This window comes from Odocoileus virginianus, chromosome 3 (assembly GCF_023699985.2).
Source record: "Odocoileus virginianus isolate 20LAN1187 ecotype Illinois chromosome 3, Ovbor_1.2, whole genome shotgun sequence".
Lineage (NCBI taxonomy): Eukaryota > Metazoa > Chordata > Mammalia > Artiodactyla > Cervidae > Odocoileus > Odocoileus virginianus.
In genome coordinates this window covers 57,613,561-57,627,590 of record NC_069676.1, presented here as the reverse complement: position 1 = coordinate 57,627,590, position 14,030 = coordinate 57,613,561, and the positions used below count along the sequence as shown (strand labels likewise).

Below are 14,030 nucleotides of genomic sequence, written 5' to 3'. Positions count from 1 at the left end.
AAAAAAAAAAAAAAAGAAGTCTGGAGAGGCAGTTGCGCGGGTCGCGGTGCTGGGCGGTCTGCAGACACTGGCAAATCGGGCCCAGGATGTAGAGTTGGCGGTGCCTGACGGCACATCTGACGCGGAGCTGGGTGGGGTAGAGAGTAGGGGGCGGTAGTCAGGGGTGGTGGGAGAAGGAGGAGGCGGCGGCGGTGAGTGAATCTTTTATAAATGGCACCAAAGCAGGACCCGAAGCCTAAATTCCAGGAGGGTGAGAGAGTGCTGTGCTTTCATGGGCCTCTTCTGTATGAAGCAAAGTGTGTAAAAGTTGTCATAAAGGATAAACAGGTCAAATACTTCATCCATTACAGTGGTTGGAATAAAAACTGGGATGAATGGGTTCCAGAAAGCAGAGTACTCAAGTATGTGGATACCAATTTACAAAAACAGAGAGAACTTCAAAAAGCCAATCAGGAGCAGTATACAGAGGGGAAGATGCGAGGGGCTGCCCCTGGAAAGAAGACTGCTGGGCTACAACAAAAAAAAAACTGAAGTGAAAACGAAAAAGAACAAACAAAAGACACCTGGAAATGGAGATGGTGGCAGCACTAGTGAAACACCTCAGCCTCCTCGCAAGAAAAGGGCTCGAGTAGATCCTACTGTTGAAAATGAGGAAATATTTATGAGCAGAGTTGAAGTTAAAATCAAGATTCCTGAAGAACTGAAGCCATGGCTTGTTGATGACTGGGACTTAATTACCCGGAAAAACAGCTCTTCTATCTTCCCGCCAAGAAGAACGTGGATTCCACCCTAGAGGATTATACAAATTACAAGAAATCTCGAGGAGACACAGATAATAAGGAGTATGCAGTCAATGAGGTTGTGGCCGGGATAAAGGAATACTTCAATGTGATGTTGGGCACTCAACTGCTCTACAAATTTGAGAGGCCGCAGTACGCTGAGATCCTTGCAGACCACCCTGATGCACCCATGTCCCAGGTGTACAGGGCGCCACATCTCCTGAGACTGTTTGTACGAATTGGAGCAATGTTGGCCTATACACCTCTGGATGAGAAGAGCCTTGCTTTATTACTGAATTATCTTCACAATTTCCTAAAATACTTGGCAAAGAACTCTGCAACTTTGTTTAGTGCCAGTGATTATGAAGTGGCTCCCCCTGAGTGCCATCGGAAAGCCGTGTGAGGCGCATGCACCCACCTATGTTTGATCTCTGTAAACCCCTTTTTGTTTCTTAGTCCTTCTCTTGTACAAACAATGTACTTTGGAAATGTTCGTGTATAACAAAATTGATGTTTGTTTTCTGTTTGATTTTAAACAGAGAAAATAAAAGGAGTTACAGCTCCTTTTCTTTCCTTTTTTTCATTTCAAAGTTGCTACCAGTGTATTCAGTGATGGACAACAGAGAGACATACTGTAGAGTGTTTTATTCCTTCGTTGACAAAGCTGCTTTTGAATGCTGGTGGTTTCTATTCCTTTGACACTACGCACTTTTATAATATGTGTTAATGCTATATGACAGAATGCTCTGATTCCTAGTGCCAAAGGTTCGATTCAGTGTATATAACTGAACACTCATCCATTTGTGCTCCCCCCCTTTTTTTATGGTGCTTAAAGTAAAGAGCCCATCCTTTGCGAGTCATCCATCCATGCTGTTCCTTAGGCATTTTATCTTTGCTCAGATTGTTGAAGAATGGTGGCTTGTTTCATGGCTTTTTGTATTTGTGTCTAATGCACGTTTTAACATGATAGATGCAATGCATTGTGTAGCTACAGTTTTCTGGAAAAGTTAATCTTTTAGAAATTGTTTTTTCAGATCTTCAATAAATTTTTTCTTTAAATTTCAAAAAAAAAAAATGAAGTCTGAAAGATTAGTCACTAAAATGTCACAGGTTGAGGGGAAGATAATGGTTGTTTCCCATTTTACCAGTAGCTATAAAATTTTCAAATGTTCTACACAAAATGCAAAAAAGATGAAGAAAGCATTCTAAATTAAAAATTACTATTCTGTAATAATTTAATTTTCAGAATATAAGACCTCATGCAACTTAACTGGTTTAAGACTACTAGCAAGAGCACTTATGGCTTTTTACAAATACCGAATTTGCAAATTAGAAGGAAACTACAGAGGAGACTGGCAATTTATACACATAAAGGGATTCTTAGGCCTGGAGATCTAGGAAGTAGCTGAAGCAGACTCATTACCATTCTTCTATACTCAAAGATCACACATGCACCCAGAGGTGTCACCACTACTGGGTGAAAAAAGATCAACCTTCAAAGTAGAAGCTGGCTGATACCCTTGTTGGGACAAATTTAGAACTATCACAAAAAAGCAGTTACCTGACAGCACAGGGCAAGGGAGAAGGCAGGCTGATATTTCTATTCCAATTCGGTCCCTTTTGGGGTTTTCAATTTCAAACTGAGGGGTCATGAAATTAATTTAATGGGCTGAAATCAGGATTTTGAAAAAGAAATGGAAAAATGACTGCATTTAATATGGGCATAGCTTCATTAAGCTTTTAATGTGTAGCTGTATGTATATGCCTACTGATGTAGAAATGTGTTTGTTACTGACAGGCATGCTCAGAAAAGTGCTGATTTAAGGAATTTTGATCATATTCAGGTCACATATGGCAAAGAGAACTAAAACAAAAAAATCTAAAAAAAAATGTGCTTCAACACATGCAATTTTGACACCTGGTAATAAATCTTTAACAGCTTTATAATTAAATGGAATGAACTATACTGGTTACAAGCCAGTGGATGAGATGGTTGGATGGCATCACTGATTCAATGGACATGAACTTGGGCAAACTGGGAGACAGTCAGGGGCAAGGAAGCCTGGCGCGGTGCGGTCCATGGCATTGTGGAGAGCTGGACTTGACGTGGCGAATGAACAAGCAGCCAGTATATGGAGAAAGAGCCATTCTTTTAGGTTTAAAAGATTACATTTAAAACATAAACAGAAAAATGCAGGAAAGGACTTGAGGGCTGAAATAGTACACACCAGACTGTCAATAATTGTTATTTCTAGGTGACAGGATCTTAAGACTTATTTTCTTTCTGCCTTACCTGAATTTTCTATAGCAATCATGCATTCATTTTTTTCTAAAAAGATATGACAACTAAATGCAGTATCTAATCCTAGACCAGATCCTGTACTGAAGTAGAAAAGGCTATAATGGACTTAACTGGGTAAAACTGACAAAATTTGAATACAAATGAAAAAATATCAATGTTTCATTCAGTAACAAAATACCTCTATTTTTTAGGAAATGCACAATTAAGCATTAAAGAGTAAAAGGCCATGTTACCCTTAAATTATGCCTATTTTAAACACACACACACACAATGGGGAAGATACATGAGCACAAACAATAATGCAAAATGGGCTAATATGTTAACAGTAGGTGACGTTAGTGCATGGGTGCTCTTTGTACTACTTTTATTCTTACAACTTTTGTTTTAAATTGTTTCTAAATAAAAGTATATATAACAAGAAATTAAAAAATAGACATGTCATTCATGCTAAACCTACTCCCAGAGCTCTACCAGTGTAATAATGGGGGCTTTTTGCCTATGGCTTTGAGACACTCAATGGAAGCCCTGTACTCAGAGCAGCCAGCCCCCCCAGGGAGCTCCCCCTCTGGGGAATGGTCTTACCTTCACCTCACCAGTGCTAGATGGCTGTTGGATGGGCTGGCCCAGCTGCTTCAGCGTGCTTGGCTTCAGGCCACAAGTCCTCACAGAGGGAGTCTTATCTGAGACAACCAGGAGCCAAACTGGTGACTTAAGTGAATTCAGAGTCGCCCTAAGTCTCTCATCTCCATGCTCAACCCCCACTCCTGCCCCCTTCCCTTTCAACAGTCCCTCCTCCCAGGTCTGTCCCAGACCTTACCGCTCAGAGGAAAGGCCTGCCTGGCCCTGGGCAGTCCCATGCTGCTGCCTCGGCCCACATTAGCTGGGGCTGGAAGAATTGCTCTCATGGGTCTTGCTGCAGCCAGTAATGACGGCTTGCCCCGTGCTCTGCCTTTAAGCTCTGGGGCTCTGGGCATAGGAGTGAGCAGGTCAACTCTGAAAAAAGAGAAAAAAAGAAGGAAACTCTCCTAGAATTTCCAGACCAAAGGGAAGAAAATCAAAATGCTATCTCCAGATAGCACTTTATTAGAGGAATACCGTCCTGGTTAAAATGTCAGACTTTAGACATTAATTAAACCATTAAGTAGCTCTGTAACCCTAGGCAAGAAATCTCACTTCTGTTTACCTCAAATTTCTAATATGTAAAATGGGAAAGTAATTACAGGTACTTCATGAGTCATTATGAAGATTTTAAAAACATGCAAAACCGTGCCTACAGTGAGGAATTATCAACAGCCAATGTAGTTACAACATCTAATCCACCCCCAGTCAGCTCAAGTATTTAAAGTATATCAGTCCCCCACATGAGGACTGCTGAGAGACCCTGGAGAACAAGGTCCATGTTTCTTCATCTCTGTAGCTCCAATTTGAGCATAAAGCCTGTCCATAGGAGGCCTCAATACACCTTGGCTAAAGTGCTTCAGCTGCCCAAAGCAAAAGTGCACAGCATCCTTCTCTAAGGACACAGAACCATCTCAAAGTATTGATATATTGTTAAATTTTAAAAGGCAATGAGTCAAAGTATGTAGGTTATGCTGCCATTTGTGTAAAGAAAGGTGGGGGGGAAAATACACACACACACACACACACACACACACACACACAAACTGACCTTGAACAGCACGTATTAGGGGAACTGACCTACACGTACTCAAAAGCTCAGTGATAACTGCACAGCCCTTCCTCCACATCCAGAGTTCCCCATCTGGCAGATTCAACCCACTGCACACCACGTAGTACAATAGTATGTATGTACTGGAAAAAATCCTTATGTAAGTGGACCCACACCATGCAAGTCCATGTTTGTTCAAGAGTTAACTCTGTATGTACATACATCACATATATTTTTTCCACTTTCTTTACACAAATGTTAGCATAATATACATATTTTAATATCTTGACTTAAAAAACTTAATACTATTATAAATACACAAACACACTACTATCTGTTTATATATACAGATATACATATATCTGTTTATATATAATATAAAATTATCTCTAAAAACACAAAGTTGGGAATATTGTCTCTGGTAAATGGGAACAGAGCACTGAAGGATGAGACAGAAAGATTTTTTTTTCAGGATATATTTCTTACATCTTGGAGTTTGAACTAAGTATATTTTCTATTCAACAATAAAAAATTTCATCATAATAATATAAACCAGAATTTCTAAACCATGACACTACTAACATTTTGGGCCAAATAATTCTCCGGCACAAGAGGCTGTCCTGGGCAGTGCAGGATGTCTAGCAGCATCCTTGGCTTCTATCAGTAGATGCCAGTAGCACTCTCTCCCCAACTGTATCAACCAAAAATGTCCAAACATTGCCACAATGTCCCCTGGGGCACTGTGCCCCTTTGAGTACCACTGATATAAACAAATAAGGAATTTCCATTGTAAGATGATAGCTGCCTCTGGAAAGCAGCTACATAGAGCATCCAGTTAAACCTCTAAAAAAAGGGAGGAAAAACAGCCCATACTTACGGACTTCTCCTATCTGAAAGCTTTACATGTGATCTTTTTCAGGCAGTAAGGTCAGGCACTGAAGATATGATTTTTTTTTTTTTTTAAAGACGACCCAACTCAAAATTTTCCAGAGGGGGGAGAATCAGTATGAAGTGACTGTGCCCAGTCAAATAGAAGCCCAGGAAAGTCACAATCAGAATTTAGTTCTCTGACCACCAGGACAGGAATCTTTACATAAGATCCCTTAATAATGCCTCTCTTTCCAAATGTAGAAGCCAGGATTGGATACTAGGTCTGTAACACTGCCCACAGTCTGTACTAGCAAGACTTTACAATAAATGCTTTAGAGAGACTGACAAGAAGAGATGTATAAGGACCAAGATAGTAGTGAAAAGACAGCAGAGTATAGGAGAAAGGGCAAATCAATGTCTCTAGGCCTTGGTCTCTGTATCTAACATAGAAACCGTGAATTGGGCTCTGTTGCCTCTCTCAGAAATGCTATAAAGACATGGACAAAACAAAGACAGGGCACTTCACAAGCTGCTGTTCTAAATGCAATGCTATGTATAAACACACGGGGTTACCCTGTAGGCTTTTTAGGAGCAGGGAGTGAACCGGAGGTGCTGGTCCCCTCGGCTGGCGGTGGCACGTCTAGTCCAGGACTGTCATTTTCAGTTGTCCCCAGAGAGACCTCAGGCTTGACCACTGGCGTCTTACTGACTGCTGTACCATGATTCCCAGGAGTTTCCTTGACCAAAACATGGGCATCTGAGATGATCACTTCCTCCCACTCATTCTCCTCACCCACTTCTCTTGGAGGAGCTACACTGAGGAGCTGGCTTACAGCTTCTGAGTTCTCCAGAGTCAGTTTGGAAGCATTTTCCTTAGTGGAATTTTGCTCAGTGGTGACAGGCTGCTGATTTCTTTTAACCACAGAGCCTTTGGAGGAGACACCAGAAGTCAATTCCACTTTGACTTTGGCTGGCTTTTCCTAGAAAAAATAAGAAAACCTTTTATGCATGGCATTTTACAACTGACAACACTTTTACAAATATTCTCTCATTTGATCCTTATAACAATAATGTATAGGCAACAGATAAGAAGCTGAGGCTGAGAGGAAGAGGCTGACTTCAGGTCCCAAGTTTTATAAAACTGGCCTGAACCTAAGTCTTCTGATTCCGGTTTCCTTTCACCATAATATTCAAGGCTACAGTTAGGATAAACCTATTCTAATAAATTTCTTAATGACATGTTTCTTTAGGTTTCAGCAAACAAATGCTAGCATTTTTTATCTTGACCTCTGACTGTCCAAGGCCTACTCCTTAAAAAAATTTCTTAACAGTGGTTATGTCCAGATTGTGTCTCAGAGGTTTTTTCTTCCACATGAATAGTGAAAGGCACTATAAACTAGAAGACAAAACACAAGAGCTGGGTTCCGTCTAGGCTCTGCTTCCTTTTAACTGTTTATGTCACCTGAGGCAAGCTTCATCTGATTTCCCATTATGGAAAAAGAGAGCTCTTGGGTCAACCGCAGGAAGACAGCCTTTTGGGAGACTTGATTGTTCATGATGGAGGAGCAGGACCCCTCTGTGCATTTTTCAGGAAGCTCAGTACCCGTGGCCAATGCCATTAAATTTCAGTATTGTCTCCCAGTCAGTGACTACCAAGAACCCCTGACATTTCTAAAGTCCCTCTGGGCCACATGGTGCCTCTGGCTAAGAACCAACAGAGATGACCTTTAAGAAATCTCCAAAAATAAAGCATTCTTAGGTTCTAACACACAAGGACAAACCATGAGGACAAGAAACATTCTTAGTAAAGTGTACCTAGCTTCCTGACTGCTCAAGCGGGAAGTCAGCAGAAAAACAGGAGACATGTTAAACCAAATCCTTGAGATGAGATATTTGAGCAAAATGTTGCCCACTAAGTAGGCTATAGACAAAAACTCTTTGCAGGAAGACTGAGTAATTTAAGCAAACAGAGCAAAAAACCTTGAGCTAGTGATCTCACATTTCCTTCACTCAGCGTACCCTTTTTAGATGTCACTTTCTTTCAAGATGGAAGACAAATACTACCAGTTCCTCATGCAGAGACCTCAATTACTGCTATCGGAGTGAGGCCTTGAGCTAAAGAGCCTTATATACCATCTTTTGTTCCGTCCAACTCACTGGGAACTGTGCCACATGTTTCTTGGGCTAATTTTAGCCAGTATGAACTCCAGAACAATGTAAGAAAAGGTGAGTCATTTCCTGAATGGCATGGACATATTTGGAACTTTCAGAAACTATTTATACTTGCTCCTTCAAAAATCAGAACTCCAGAAATCTTAAGTTTCTGCAGCTTAACAGCACAGCAATGCCTGCAGTTTGGTTTAGTGGAAAAGGCAACAGCATAATTAACAATGTGAATGTAACAAGTCATTTCTCCTCAATCTATTTTTCCTCAGCTGGAAACTGGGAGTTGAACTAGATGATAACCAAAGTCACTTTTATCTCTAAAATTTTAAAGGCGTTTATGCTACAATGTTACCCTTCTTCTTCTCACACCTATTCTGTTTCAAGGAGACTTAGAAGTCAAAGTACATGCTCTTTACATAGTAATTCTTTTTAAAAAATATTTACTTATTATTTATTTGGTGGCATCAGCTGTTTGTTTTGGTGAATGGGCTTAGTTGCCCCCAAGGCATGTGGGATCTTAATTCCCCAACCAGGGACTGAACCTGTGTCTCCTGCATTAGAAGGTGGATTCTTAACCACTGGACCACTAGGGAAATCCCTACACAGTAATTCTTGGAAAAATCTTGGAGAAAAAAATTCTGGCTTAGCAAGTAAAGACAGGAGACAAGCAGCTAAGAAAAAAAATGTATGCATGTCATGAATTCGATCTCAGAAAGAGAATGGCTTAAAAATTATTTCAATAGAAGGGAGGGGAGAAGACAAAATGAAAAAGGAAAGAAAGCCAAAGTCAAAACAGAATCTGAAGCAGATTATGCACAGGATCGGTTAGACTATTTCACACAGGAAACAAGGTCATCTGACAGATCTGCTGTGCATCAGTGAAGAAGGGCCAAGGAGGAGTTCAATTACTACCCAATTCAATCTTCCTACCGCAGCTGTGGAAGTATATTTTGGGAGAATAATTAGGGTGGGAATAAATGAAATGGCTTCACAACAACACAAAAACTCCACAAAGTCCTAGGTATTTCCTGCCCCTTGAAGTGTTAATGTTCACAGCAATAACAGAGACAATTATACTACTGCCAACAATGGGAGCAATGCACCCTTACAATGATTGAATATATAATTACACTAGAAACAAACCATCCACTTTGCAAGGATAATTTCATCTGACCCCTCCAACAACCCTACTGACGTAGGTAATATTGTTAATTTCTATTTACAAATGAAAGGAAGCCTAAATCAAGAACAGAAACGTAGAATGACTTTCCCAAGGTTACAAAGTTAAATACCTGAGAAGGAGGGGTTTGAACTGAGGAAGCTGACTCTTCAGCTTCTTTTATATATTATATTATTATATAATTATATTTATATTATAAATTATATTATATATAATATATATTATATATTAATTATATTATTATTAACCTATTCTGTCTCCAAAACTGGTGCTATCCTGAACTTCAATACTTAGCCAGAGGGCAAAAGTCACTATCCTGATAATTTTCTGAGAAATGTTCTGTGGAAAATGCCCCAAAGGAACTTAGTAAGTATGACACTATGTAAGTTTTCTCTATAGAGAAAATAAGTTTGGACCATGAGTTGAAACACATGATGAACACAATCCTAGCCTAAACTATTTTCACAAAAACAATGCCTTTTCTTTCCTTTTCTATCTACCCAAATTCTATTGCTCTTTCCAAACTATCTCCTCTATAAAACCGCTTCTATTTTAGTCCTTTTGTCCCTAGATAATTTATAGTCTCATATCAAAAATGTGGCAAGTATGTATGATTTATAGTCAGTACTAAGCATACAACAGGTAACCAAAACGTGTTCTGAACTGAACATCACAGGGGCACAACTCTGAAGCTCACTTATTTACTGAGCACCATTTATTTGGAGACAGAAGTACATATTTGGCAAGTTAAACTATGGCAGAGCTTGAATATTGGGTTAAAGACCTCCACTTTTAATAGAAGCTATAGGAAACTAAGTAGGCTTCTATGGTGGCTCAGACGATAAAGAATCTGCCTGCAATGTGGGCAACCTGGGTTTGATCCCTGGGTCGGGAAGATTCCCTGGAGAAGGAAATGACAACCCACTCCAGTAGTCCTGCCTGGAAAATCCCATGAACAGAGGAGCCTGTTGGGCTACAGTCCATGGCATTGCAAAGTCAGACACTACTGAGCAACTAACACTTTCCACATGAAACTAAAAGGACTTGGAGCTAAGGAATGAGATGTGCCCTGTGTGTTTGGATAGCTAAGCAGTTAAGAGTGGAGGGTGGATTGCTAAAAATGTGACCCTAACAGGAAATGAATAATTTAACACAGTATAGTCACTCATGGAAAACTATGAACCAATTAAAGGTAACATTTTTGAAGAATATTTAATGATATGGTATGGTAAAAGAAAAAAAGATACAGAATATCCACAGATAAAGACTAGAAAAAATCTTAACAGACACGGAAATCTTAATAATGGCTTTTCTTTGCATGGAGGTTATAGATAACATTTTATTCTGTCTTCTTAAAAAGAAAGAAACTGACTTATTTGCAGCATCAGAAAAGTTAAACGAACATTAAGTCATCTGCTCCTAATGGGAACAGCCAGTTTACTTTGTTGGGTTTCTGAAGCAGTGATGGCCAACGGGCTTTACCTTTGGGACCCACTTCCCTCCAAGGAAGTTACCACAGTCCGGGCACTTGGGCGGTTTGTGCCTGGTGACGTACGTGAAGGAGCAGCCCGGGCTGGTGCACGCCCCATGGCCCCGTCGGGTGTATGTAGTAGTCTGTTAAAAAAAAAAAAAGAAAAGGTCAGGATGAATGGTACAATCTAATCTCTCTTAGATCCTGATGATTAGTATAACCCCAACAACGGCACAAGGATACCAGTTTCTAAAAAATCAGCCGGTTCATGGTCTTAAAAGGTCAGAGTTGGAAAGACCCTAAAACACAACTAATTAGTTCACTTTTCAGAAATGGAGAAAGTCAACGCAAATGAAGAAAGACAATTGCCCAGGGTTACAGAGTTAGGTACCAGAAGAATAAAGATTATGATAGTTACAACTAATTAATTAAGTGAAGTACCACACAGTGCTAAACACTCTATTGATATCTCATTTAAAGTTCTCAGCAGTACTATGAGGTAGGTATTACTACTACTGAGGTTCACAGTGGTTAAATGCTTTGTTTCAAATCATGAATCATGTGGTGACTCAAGGACAGAGCCACATCTAGAAGACAGATCTTTTTGATTCCTGGTCAAAACTCCTTCCATGCATCCTGCTGCACCCTACGGCTCTCCATACATCAAAGAACTTGCTTCATCTTCATTCTTATAAGTTAAGAATCAGAAAACCTAGAATCTAGGATTCAAAGGTATAAAAACAGTTCAGTCACTAAAAAAAAAAAAGAGGGAATTCCAGTTGAAACCAGGTCCTCTGATACTCAACAGAATTTGATTATTTGCATACATATATTCAATCACTGGCACACATAATCTCTGGTGATTTCACTTTGAACAGAATGTATTACATTTCAACTACAAATAGAAATTAGCCACGCTCCATTTCTTGATTAATGCAGGAAGGAAAACACTTCCCTGTCAGATCTGTTCGGTCACTTATAAATGGCTTACTCAGCTACTAATCCTTTCTCTCTAGCCTGGCCAGAAAGCAAAACCTCCCTTGGAAAACACCAAGCTGCCTCTAGGCTGCCTCTGGCCAGAACACCCGAGGAAAAAGGGATATGACAGTGGTAGCAAATCAAGGATGAGTGTGGAGTTGTGTGGCGCCAGGGAAAAGGATATGGGCTCCAGCTTCATCACTGATACACTGAATGAGCTGGAGGTACTATCTCTGCTCTTGGGCCCTGGTTTCCTCTTCTGTAAAACCACTTGCCCTTTCTGCTTAATGGGTATATCTTGAGGAATAGAGAGTTTGTGAGACTATTTTTAATGGAAAATAAAACATTTCTCTTTTCTCTGACTGTGGCCCCACACAGAATATTCATTCTGAATACATTCCCAGAGAAAAGTTAGTTCCATAAATAAATCACCACCAACTTGGAAATACTCCTAAACAGCAGCTTACAGAAATGACTTTAGAAAATAATGCCAGTGTTCAAGGCTGATGCTGCCTTAAGTAGTTCTAGAAGAGCCTGATTAACATTTATTAGACCATGAAAGAACATTAATTTCCTGAAGAGGAAAGGCTCAGGAAAAATAATTTACTACAACTTTCTTACCTAGTATTGTTTATCTGTAGCGAGAATTTTAAGAGGAAAAGGCAGACTATGACAAGTTAAATATATATACCTAAAAGAAACTATGTATCCTAAAAAAAACCAATACAGTAACGAAGACAAAGTTAATAGGCCATAGACCAATAAATGGATTCATTAAAAATATTCAATTTGGAGTTCCCTGGTGGTCCGGTGGTTAAGAATCCACCTGCCAATGCAGGGAACATGGGTTCAATCCCTGGTCCGGAAAGATTCCACATGCTTCAGGGCAACTAAGCACAATGTGCCACAACTACTGAGCCCAGGAACTGCAACAACTAAAGCCCGTACACTCTAGAGCCCTAGCTCTGCAAGAAGAGAATCCACTGCAAGGAGAAACCCGAGCACCACGCTACAGAGTAGCGCCCACCCACCACAACTAGTGAGAGCCCACATGCAGCAATGAAGACCCAGGGCAGCCAAAAGCAAATAAATAAATTTTAAAAAATATTCAAGCATTTCAAAAGAAAATATAACAAAACATAACCAAAATAATATAACAAGAAGTAAGAGGACATATTTAAACCAAACCATATTAATAATCACATTAAATATATAGTGTCTAAATACTAAATACCTAAATTACAAGGCAGAGAGAGTCAGATACGTCTACAGCCAAACTATATGTTGTCTACCGAAAAGGTACGTTAAATACAAAGCTACAAAAAGGTAGAAGGATGGAAAAAGATATAGTTTGTTAATAACAATAATCAAAAGAAAGCTTGATATCAGAACTAAGTAGATTTCACAGGCAATAGTGTGAGAGATGTCATTTCTTAATAAAGGAGCAATAAACTTATCCAGAGGATTTAACAATCCTAAACGTTTATGTACTTAGTAACAGTCAAAGTACATGACATATAAACTAACAGAACTGCAAAAAGAAATACATAAATCTACAATGACTGGTGGATGCTTTCTTAGTAGTTCAAAGAGTCGACAGAAAATCAGTAAGGAACATTATAAATCAACTCAACCTAATCTGAAATGTACAGAACACTCCATCCAACAGCAGACTACACACTCTTTTCAAATGCACTTAGACCATTTATTAAGAGAACCCATACTCTGAGCCATAAAATAAGCCACAATCAATTTAAAAGGATTCAAGTCTTACACAAACTACAAAGTTCTAATCACAATGGAATCAAATCAGAAATTGATACAGAAAGATATCAGGAAAATCCCAAATATCTGGAAAGTGATACACCTCTAAATAACTCATGGGTCAAATAAGTTAGAAAACATTTCAAACTGAATGAAAATGAAAACACACCCTACCAAAATTCATGGGATGCCACTAAAGTAGTGCTTGAAAGTGAAAAGTCCGACTCTTTGCAACCCCATGGACTACACAGTCCATGGAATTCTCCATATCAGAACACTGGAGTGGGTAGCCTTTCCCTTCTCCAGGGGATCTTCCCGACCCAGGGATTGAACCCAAGTCTCCGGCATTGTAGGCAGATTCTTTACCAGCTGAGCCACAAGAGAAGCCCGAAGTAGTGCTTAGAGGCAAATTAAGCGCTAAGCAGTTACATTAGAAAAGAAGGTCTCAAACCAACAACTTCAGCTTCTACCTTAAGAAACTAGGTAAGACTCAAATTAAACCCAAAGCAAGCAGAATGATGATAATAAAGATCATTGCAAAAATGAGTGAAACAGGAAGTAGAAAAACAATAGAGAGGATCAATGAAGCCAAACGTTCCCTCTCTGAAAGCAATAAAATCAATAACCTCTAGCCAAGTTTATCAGGAAAAAAGAAAGAAGACTCAAATTACCAGTGTCAGTAATGGAGAAGGAAAATCACTACATATTTTATAGACATTAAAAGGACACAGGTTCCTCCAAACTTTAAACACTGAATTATCACATAATTCAGCAATGCTACCCTCAGGGTATTACATCCAAAAGAACTGAAAACAGGGCTCAAACAGACATTTTTATACCAAAGTTCATAT

General features: G+C 39.5%; 1 protein-coding gene and 1 pseudogene across 3 annotated transcripts in view; one reads left to right on the top strand and one right to left on the bottom strand.

Moving 5' to 3' along the window:
- Positions 1–14,030, bottom strand: part of HMGXB3 (HMG-box containing 3) — a 63,779-nt gene that overhangs the window by 36,880 nt on the left and 12,869 nt on the right. For 2 of the 3 annotated variants that reach the window (XM_020885366.2, XM_070465633.1), the window contains exons 6-9: positions 10,449–10,580; positions 6,194–6,600; positions 3,899–4,074; positions 3,664–3,761 (exon numbers count right to left, since the gene is read on the bottom strand). In XM_020885366.2, coding sequence (XP_020741025.2) covers positions 3,664–3,761; positions 3,899–4,074; positions 6,194–6,600; positions 10,449–10,580 — 813 coding nt within the window. The remainder of the gene's footprint in view (positions 1–3,663; positions 3,762–3,898; positions 4,075–6,193; positions 6,601–10,448; positions 10,581–14,030) is intronic. The other variant, XM_070465634.1, reaches the window with a different exon arrangement.
- On the top strand, positions 278–1,343 carry LOC110132194 (mortality factor 4-like protein 1 pseudogene; annotated as a pseudogene).